The 10,420-nt window shown below is 38.9% G+C and overlaps 1 protein-coding gene across 1 annotated transcript; it reads right to left on the reverse strand.

Annotated features, from left to right (window-relative positions):
• Positions 1 to 1,362: 1,362 nt before the first annotated feature.
• On the reverse strand, positions 1,363 to 9,420 carry fbxo9 (F-box protein 9). The gene is made up of 13 exons (XM_069658488.1): positions 9,282 to 9,420; positions 6,949 to 7,020; positions 6,264 to 6,386; positions 6,101 to 6,158; positions 5,204 to 5,303; positions 4,481 to 4,608; positions 4,275 to 4,389; positions 3,941 to 4,059; positions 3,590 to 3,680; positions 2,907 to 3,002; positions 2,699 to 2,792; positions 1,856 to 2,010; positions 1,363 to 1,763 (listed from the first exon to the last, which is right to left on the reverse strand). Exons 1-13 carry the CDS (start codon positions 9,282 to 9,284, stop codon positions 1,655 to 1,657), a joined length of 1,263 nt encoding a protein of 420 aa, XP_069514589.1. The 5' UTR covers positions 9,285 to 9,420; the 3' UTR covers positions 1,363 to 1,654.
• Between the last annotated feature and the right edge of the window lie 1,000 nt (positions 9,421 to 10,420).

Raw genomic sequence — 10,420 nt, forward strand, 5'->3', positions numbered from 1 at the left:
AGCGAGCATCTGTGGGATGTGCTGGACAAACAAGTCCGATCCATGGAGGCCCCACCTGGCAATTTACAGGACTTAAAGGATCTGCTGCTAACGTCTTGGTGCCAGATACCACAGCACACCTTTAGTGGGGTCAATGCCCCGACAGGTCAGGGCTGTTTTGGCGGCAAAAGGGGGTTGTATACAATATTAGACAGGTGGTCATATTATTATGGTTGTATGTTCTGTGATGTGATAATAAATTAGAATATTTAAAGAGTTAACTGGCTAATCCAATCCAGATTGACAAGGTAAACAACACACTGCTTATTGAGAAATAATGGTTTAATTCAAGGGCCAGGGACCTCAGTCCTATCGTGCTATTATGAGGAGCTAATGCCATTATGGTAGAATAATAAAATGCAATTTCGCTATGTGCCTTTGGAGGACGCTATCCACTTCTCCAATGGGCCCTGGAAAACCTCCACCAGACTACGTCAAACGCGTCATCTGGTGGAGGCCAGGGAGCTCGCTAAACTACACTTCCTCAATCCAGTTCTTTCAGAGGGAGGGGCGCAGTGCACGCTGGGTGTTGTAGGAATGTAGAATGGGCGAAACCACGAGCTGTTTGTGCAACTTTCTCCACAGCTATGGCGCCGATTTCAAATATTATTGCTTCTATTGATCGCAGAGAACACCAGCTTTGACTGACAGTGGCTTTTTCCAGGGGAGAGTTGCTCCTTTAAGAAATGATCTTGTCCCAAAGTTTAAGAAGCTTTAAGTATATAAAGTGAACTGAACTGCTTTTCATAGCTTCTGTTAAACTAAACAAACGAGTACGACAGCATCAAAGGGGGATCATGTTAAACTGGCTTAATCTTAATGTCAAATTGGAGTTGTAATCGTACTTTTGCTTTTAGAAATAGTGTCTGTATGCAAACAGTTTTTAACCTCATGTGTGGTTTCCTTTTTCTCATATAAAAGTAGCATTTGTGGTTCAGAAACAAATTAGGTCAGCGTTTGCTTATTTCCATTGAGTTTACCACAGTCTGTAGGTCAGAGTATTTTTAGAGCTAAGTATTGTTAAGTCAAACGGCTACAAATCATTTTATCTGAATCCAAAACAACTTTTATATAATATTATTTTCCCGCAGCAAATCCTGTTTATCTGTCCTACTTGCGTCCCGGAAAATGTAATATGTGGATTATATCCTCAGAAAGACAAATGATGTAGAAGTCTAAAATCACATCAGCAATGACTTTTTCTCTGAGGTTGTGTAACAGGATCTTTATAATGTTACTTTGATTTATCATGTTTCCCATAGGCCCGACTGAACTAAAGGATTAACGGAGAAATCTAGAAAAACTTCAACACAAGTGTAAGAGCACGTTTCAGTTCACCAGTTTATTTGGAGGAGAGAGTGCACCATGAAACAAAACCAGCATAAAGATTCATTACTTTGAACATGTGGGAACCGTTGCTAATCATTTAGCTCTCAGCACATTAGCATAATTTCTGAAATCAGAAAATAAGTAGTATTCTATTATGTAAACGTAACATGCTATTAACACCGTGATCCAGCTGCAGCACAAATTAAAAAGGCTGAGGAGTATGTATCTTGTTAACATGGTGATTAGACTTTCTCTGTGGTCTTTGTGGGCTCATGTGCGGGTCTCCTTACAGAGGCTGCTCGGAGAAAGCAGTGTAGCTCTTCACACGTGCAAAGGAGAAGGGCGCGTACATCCTGTCCAGGTCAAACGACGTGACAACCGTTTCTCCAGTCAGCCTTAAAAAAACAAAACATCATTTGAGTTAATCCTCAAACAAATAGAGAAATTATTTTTCTTTTCCAGGACGATTAGCGCTCATGTTTCTTACTTGTAAGTGATGTGGCAGGAGTGGTGGATCCACACCAGCTTACTGAAGCTCTGGCGCCCCCCAGAGGACAGATGCAGTCCCACATGGAAGCTGTGCTCAGCCTCCGGAGGTGGGTTCTGCCTGCAGAACCGATTCCTTTGAAACTCGGCCGCTTTCTGTTAACAAATAATACAGTTTACAAGATGAGCTACAAACTAACTGGTTTCACTGTTTTACTGTTAATTATTATCAACAATGCAGGCTCAGGTGTCACTGAACATTTTACTTTGACGAAAACTAGTTTCAATTCATATAATTTCAGTGCTATCAGTTGTTCCTTCATTATCACCTTTACATAAACTTACACACTAACCTTAAAAAAAACATTTTTATGTTGCCTATTATCAATTCTAACATCCACAATGCAACATAAGATGATACTGCCAATTAAAAGTTTCTTGATCATTTATACAGAAGCAGAGGAACTAGATTGATTAATCTTTGTTGTGTTGTAACAGTAATGAATATGCAGTGCCGCACTTTCCCACATTTTGCAGTTTCTCTACGTGGAACTGAAACAGTTTTTCGGGCTTATTATTATCTTTGTTTTATCTTTATTATCTCTTTTCCTGGGGAAACTTGGATTCAATAATTTTGCAAGTAACCATATTGTTCATATTTGTTAGAGTCCTCTCAAACCAAACCATTAAATACGTTGCAGTTGACTCGAATGTCAGCTGGCGTTCAAATGTCTCTTTTGAGTAAAGATATAAAACATTACCTGCGCTGCTTCAAAGACTCTAACGAGGTTACTTCATTCTCTACATTTCTTTATCTCACCACACCAAACGTTTTTATTCTCACCGCCTCCTTTTTCTTGCAAACAACAGCAAAAACTTTGGTTTGATTGTCTGTCTCCTGCGACAGACGGAAATGACCGAGCAGAACAGAATCCATTCTGTAAAAAGGAAACAAAATTCAACGATCATGAAAGTGCTAAAACTCAACATGTGAAATTGTTTTTGATTTTAAAGAGTCCATTCCAGCTGAGAGAACAGTGACCAGGGTGTACCTGGTGTTCCTGGTACGCAAGCGAGGAACAATGGACGGAGGTTCCTCTGGGCTGGTCAGCATGATGACGTAGCCATCCGGGAAGAACCGCAGGTACCTGTGATGAAAACGTCAACACTTAGGCTACATCCACACTGACAGGTTTTTACTTTCAAATGACAAACTTCTGCTACATTTTCACAGAGCTATCACACTACTACTCAACAACTGAAACCTTTGGAGACACTTCTGACAGTATTTTATTATTAAATGTCATTTAAATTGTGCCGGGTAATATGGAGACTTTTGGAAAAATTCACTTGCTGATTAGGTCTTATCAGTCACGACATGTGCTTCCCTGATTCATCACGCCTCCATCACTAGAGGAGTTCTAGTTTTGTTTTGTGTGAACAGGCAGAATAGTTGTCCCTGTGGTAATAACCAAGGGGAATTTTAAGTAATAATTAACACTCAATATGAATGACTAATTACAGGCACTGCTGACATTTGCTAGCTGCAGTTGTGCAGTTGAATTCTGCATAAATAAAGATCAGTGTAACAGAGTTTTGGATACTAAAAACACTCAGCTGGACTAAGACAGTTTTCTCTTAACACACTGTTTTAAAATAAAATCCCAGTCGTGTGAACACGGCTGTGAAATCTGTACAAACAGTCAAAAAACACAGATTCATGTGGAACATCTACCTGTAGTACTCAACATGGTGCCAAGCCCTGTAAAATCCATCTAGCGACTCCTCTCCTTGACGAATGTAGGATGTCTTGCTGATATAGACGCCTGTAAGAACACATACGAATGAAAAGATCAATAATCTTTAAAGCATCTTCACTGGATGAGACACCAGAATGTACATACGTCTCCCACTGCAGGGGCAGCCATGTGCTTTATGTTAGGAGCAGGTGTGTGCTCAAATGTTTTGCACATGAATTTACGACTTTACTATACATTTATCTGGGTCGATATGGGATGGGAACTTACTGGTCTTATAAACTATGACAGGGAATACGAAATTCTGATTTTCTAACATGCATAATTACCGTCAAACCGGACTCGAGGCCTTTGCAGAAACATCTCCCTCCAGGAATTGAAGGGGACAACTTTGGTGCAGTTGCGTCCCCACACTCTTATACAGGCTGAGTGCCAAATCTCAGGGTCCCTGAAAGAAAGATTTAAGATCGAGTCAACCCTGGTGTATGCTTAAAGTCCTATTTCTAACTTATATTTCTCGTCTACTTTCACCCATCTCTAATCATAAGAACTTAAAAAGAGACTGAGCAAATCTAACAACTCAAGTCAGCAATTTTGAGATGCAAAACCCCTGTTAACAAGCAAAGCTAACAGTAGCTGATTTTTCACATCAGAGGGGCTGACCTCGCACAAATGTAAAACCCACGGCACACCAAAGAGAGCTGCTCCAGGGCTCGCATGTCCAGATCGCTCGACACAACCCAACGGAAGATGTACATCAGGATTTCCCTCGGCAAGGCTGCAGTCAAATAAAACAGGAAATGAATTAGTTATGTAAAGTGTGAGCAAATAATAAACGTGTTTATAATCTAATAAAGTGACCGATTTACCTGAAATGTGCATCCGAGTCATTTCCAGCTCAGGAGTGCAGATCTTTGGAAAGGCGCTTTCCAGAGTGAGCTGCTCCTCAAAGTAGGAAAGAAGGTCCTCGATCTCACCATCAACACTGTCCTCCATGCTGAAGTTAAAACAAATGTTCAGTTCAAGAGGTGAAAACATCACAATGTTGTCTTTCAAACTATAACAAGGACCTGTGAAAAACTGTGTTTGCTGAATGTGTGAATGGATGAGCACATTATCAATCCTGGCATTTCAAAGTGTTTGAAATGTTAAAAATGGCCACAACCTGTTTTTCTGTATCCACTGCATTTTTTAAGTTTCTGACTGACCTGTTTGAAGTAAACTGACGTCTGTGGTAGAAGGAGTGGTATAAAAATAAAAGACACATAACCCGAGAGCGGGTAAAACTGTGTTTGCTGTATGTGTGAATGGATGAGCACATCATCAATCCTGGCATTATGACCCTGCTCACAACCTGTGTGAGTGTTTAGCATTAATATTTAAAGGCGAATAACAGTTTCTTTTATTTTATTCCTTAAATATTACTAGTTTAAAAAGTTGCAGTTGACTTAATATGATGCAAAAAATATCACTCCTTAAAAAACATAAAAACATTGGTATTTGACTTGTCAGACATCACACAGACTTTAAACATGTTACATTTAGTTATTCAATCTAAGATTGTAAATATCCTGAAATAAAAAGCAGCTTACCGTTTTCCTCCGACTCGGTCAGCGTCAGGAGGACGGTTGTAGTTGATTTTAAACTCGATGTCAGGCACGAGCTGCATAGCCATGCGATAGAACTTAATAGCTACAAGAAAAAACGTAGAGAACATGAAGACAGTTATTGATATATTGGTATAAATGCCTGTATTATTGAAGAAATGTATCGGTTTCCACAAGCTTACACTGTACATCGACTATAGCATTTCTTTTAACTCTGAAAGACCTTGTTTTTCATATTCAACCCAGTATTTCAGAGACGGACTGATGGCTTTTTCTATATGCACCAATATGCAAACTACACATGGGTCTGTATGTGACTGACTGACTGACTGACTGACTGACTGACTGAGTGACGGTACTTTCAGAGACCTAGAGAGAGAGAGTTGCGACATCGCAATGGCGGATCATGGAGCATTCCTGACCCCCACTGACGCGACTCTCTGTCTATACGGCTCTGGATACTTTGTTTGAGGAGTAGGCGGGGCTGCTCCTCGGCTGCTCGTCCGCTGTCCTCACCTACATTTTGACCTAGTCTTGTTAAGGAACACGTAATGCAGAAAACAAAGCTTGGGGTGATTAAAAAATGGTGTCATCACGTAGTTTGTCTGCTGCAAATGTAAAGCATCATAGCTGAGCCAACAGTGGCCAACTTGGTTAACAATGTAAGTTAATGTTTAATAAAAGTTATTACAAAGTTATTTGCTTAAGAAAGCGGCATTTTGAGTGCGTTTAAATAATCCCAATTGGTGAACAAACTACATAGCAACGGTTTGCATTTCATTACATACATTCTCTACATAACCCCCCAAATTGGTAATATGCAAGTTGTCTCCTGTAAAATCTATATAATATCTATAAATCAATATTTATCTGCATACACACCTTCATAGACAGCTCCATTTTGTTCCTCCTCAACAGCTCTCAAGAACAGCTCTGCTGCCTGAATGAAGATGAGTCACGTCACACATCCGACAGCTCAGGAATCTTTTTCAGCAAGAAATGCTAATATGCTAAAATGATCCTGAGCAATCGTCTCACTACTCACTTTTTCCTCCCGTGCTCTCTCTTGTGTCCTCTTCAGACCTCTGGCTCGCATCAGTCGCTCACTCTCCCCAGAGCTCGGTTTGAGTTCTGACATCCACTGAGCTCTGAACACGTTGAGCTGCAGCTGCAGGTCAATCAAAACGTTACTGAATTGCTCTCAGACTAACTTAATTTAACAGCAGCATGAATCAAAACCCTTTTTCTGACTTTATGTAAATTTACCCACATCTAACTTTTACAAAGGAAATATAAAAACTCATTGTGATCATATTGCTTCCACATTTACAAAAAAAACCCCTGCTGTCTGGAAACCCTCTTAAATCATGCCAAGTGACTACTTCAAATAAACTAGTAATTTTACAACAAGAGGTGCATTGCTGTGTCGAGCTGAAAAGTTGTAACTCCTGTTGGGACTACACACATAACCAAAGGGTTCTTTTCAGGTTAAGTGGTATGATCACGGAGTCTTCACGAGCCAAATATTTGTTTAACCTTTATTTATTTACTAAGGGTTCAGTTGGATGAGCTTGCATGCTCTTTTAAGGCAGCTGCCTTGTAACAGTTTAGTTGAGCAACAGCAACAAGTATGAAGTCATTCATTTACATGCGTTATAAAATACGGTCAGAAATTTAGAAATCAGAAAATACATGTTAGTCGACACTTGTGTCCATATAAGATTTCTCACCTGAAGGTTTGGGTCGTCTGAACCTTCATCTTCATCGTCGATCGTACCTGCAATATCTAAATTTTCTTCAGCCTGTACGAAAACAGAAGACAAAGCTTACTTAGATTTAACACAGGAGCTGGTTGTCTCTTTGTAACTACTGTGGCTATAGATTTGTATAGTTCTTAGATGCACTCTGATGACTTGCTGACATTTTCACAACTCTAGTTGGACAAATCAATAAATGAAAAGACATCTCTTTGTGCTTTGTGGAATGGTTATAGGCATTTCCCCTACTTCATAAACTGTAAACACAATGGACGGATTAATAAACTATAAAGTGCATAATAAATGTCTTCCCTAGAACCTTTCCTGTTGTGCTTTGGCTTCCCGGACTTTAGTCATCACTGCCTTCAGGCCATGTCTTTATATTTATAAACCACACCTTTTATCACAGACGTAAGTTTCCTTCAAACGTGTCAGTCTGAAACTTGAAACTGCAGAGAGGCATAGAATAAATATCTGACATTTTTTAACACCCCACTTATTTCAGCAGAGGAGAACAAGGAGCCTCAGTAAAATAAAAGGGATAATATTCAGATATTGGCGGTCTTAGATTGATTAACTAAGCGTAACTCTACTTTAATTCAACATGCTGTGGAAAGTCTGTATGATGACTGATTACACAAATACCAATGTTTTTGTGCATCACTTAAACTTGTGTGTGTATATGAAATAATTTCAGTTTTTGTTATACAACTAAGAAGTGCTCAATGCTGTGTTGTTTTCAAATTAAAGACTTCACATGGCACATATGGCCTTACAGGAATTATTTATGTTACCTAGTGAAAAGTTCATTCAGCATCTTATATCTCATATCTAATATTCAAGGACTAATATTTATGCCAGCTACATTTGCAAGGTTGCAGTTTTTAATCTAGTAATGTTGGAGTTAAAATAGTTCGAGAAACAGTTATTTCGGTTTGTGTTGATTTTGGCGCCCCCTGTGGACAAAGCCGTACCTCCTGTCTCTTTGCTGTTGGTGGTGGTGGTGGTGGTTTTTAACAAAAAAAAATCATCCCGCTGTCTTTAACAGTCATAAGTATCAATCACTTTACATTTTTGCCCTGGAACACGTAAACAAAGTCAGCATGCAGTTAATCGCTTTGTCTGACCCTACCCAGCAGTGTCAGGAATTAAAAATAACTACATAGAAATAATCAATCTTGTCGCTGATGGTCTGGTTTGCTTTTGTAGGTCTTATAGAGTAATCAGAATTCATTTCAGTCTGTTTCATAACCAGTGAAAAACTCCTCACAGGAGCTTTAAATACTGATAAACACAACACAGGTTGAGCAGGGTCATAAAGCCAGCATTGAAAATGTGCTCACCCATTCACAACAACAGTAAACACAGGTTTTTCCAAGGTCCATGTTTAAGTTTGACAGACAAAATTGTTTTGTTCTCACCTCTTAAACTGAACATCTTGTATTTTAATTTCAGCAATGAATAATTATAGGCACCACCGCTCTCGGGTTATGTGTCTTATTTTTATACCACTCCTTCTACAACAGATGTCAGTTTACTTCAAACAGGTCAGTCAGGAACTTCCAAAAATGCAGTGGATACAGTAAAACAGGTTGTGGCCTGTTGTTAAAATTGCAGAGAAGCATATAATAAATATTTGACATTTTGAACATTTTGAACATTTCAAACACTTTCTAACACACGCCTTAAGAAAATGAATGGGATAAAATTCAGCAATTTAACCAATACAATATAGTGGAATTAATTTGTTGCAGTAACACCATTGTGCCGTAGGCAAAACCGTCCTGACCAAAACTAAATATGATAATTCAATGTTTATTTTTAACCCCTCCTCTTGCAGATTGTATAACACTAGTAGAATTCAAGTCAACAAAGTGCCATTTAATCTTTTGGCCTTTTCCACTTTTTTATTCTTATCACGTTATATTGGACATCCTCTGTTGTGTGCATGTGGTGAATATAAATCATTGAATCCTTATTCTCACTTTATTGATCATATATACTGTAAACACTGTTACTGTGCTGTCACTTCTGTCTAAAACATGTGGTATAGGCTACTTGTAGGGAAATAAGATTACAACCAGCTTGTCAATATATTTTATGTGTCAAAAACGCTTATCTGCAAAACAATTTCAGTTTTGGTAACCAACAAGCTTAAACCTGAAGAGACACGTCAATAGCTGGACCAACTGATCTACAGGTAAAACAAGACAGGTGACGTTAGCTACGTTAGCTAGCTACCTAGCTAGACAACCAACTGGCTAACACGTTCTGCAAAATATTCTGGAAAAAACAACGGGACTTACCATGACAGCCTGGCTGGTAGATCTCTGTTTTTATCGTCACAAGCGCAAAACACAAGCGTTTACAGTTCACGGTCGGAGAAACGGACAACACAACGAACATATTTACGAGCTCGCAGGAACGCAGCCATCTTGCTGAGTAGCCTGGAGCCTCAGTGACACAGGAAGACAGAAGTATGGCCAAGTTGGAAAGAGACCCTGCATTCACGTGCCGTCGGAATAATCGGAAAAATAAGTTTCTGAAGGAACATTTGCGTGAAGGCCCACAGTCGACAACAATAACTGCGAAAATCAGAGAAAGTTTTGGTACCCGGCTGTCGAGTTGATATAATTGACGTCATATGAAGCAGAAAGATGTCAGACCAAAGTAACCTCAAGCTTGACCTTTTAACAATTTACGTATTCAAATTAAGGCATTGACCTGTCAGTTGTAATATTGTATAACGTTGTAACCTTATAATGTCCGTTGCTGCCCACTTAGTAGAGTTACCTAGTTTATTATTTCTGAACAATAAAATATAATACATGCTCATTTTTGCGGAAATGTTGTGTCCATATCAGGACTTAAAACTCGTGAACTTCGGAACTCCGAGCGTCCAAGGAGCACGTGAATGCAGGGGGCGAGAGGAGCGCCCTGCTGAGCTCTGGAGATCCCTCTATGTCCCTGATTATATATGGGTGAATATGCTTTGGAAAAAGATTGGAAGATCAGTTCAAAGAATGCTGTGTTACACTAAAATCAAATAGATTTTTTGGAAATGACTTGTGCATTCAAGAGATTTCAGTCTACTTGAAAACCTGTATCAACTTTAGGAAGTTAGAAAAAATCTTGTTTTGGTCAGAAAACATGCAATTTTGGAAATTTAAGATAAGATAAGATAAGATAAGATAGAACTTTATTAATCCCGAAGAAAATTATAGTGTAAGATAGCTCCAAAAATACAGTACAAATTAGAGAAATGCAAAAAACAACTCAAATTACGCGGAAAATATACAATATAAGGTGTATGTGTTAATACATAAGAGACAGTGCCTGATAGAAAAACAATTTTACCATAGTTATTTACAGAAGTAGGTAGGAAGTAATGGTGGAAGTTATATTGACAAATGTATTGACAGTTATTACGTTGTAATAGTGGCCA

The sequence above is a fragment of the Semicossyphus pulcher genome, unplaced genomic scaffold (genome assembly GCF_022749685.1).
Source record: "Semicossyphus pulcher isolate SPU_LCO1_2020_fin unplaced genomic scaffold, fSemPul1.0.p SCAF_12, whole genome shotgun sequence".
Taxonomy (NCBI): Eukaryota; Metazoa; Chordata; class Actinopteri; order Labriformes; family Labridae; genus Semicossyphus; species Semicossyphus pulcher.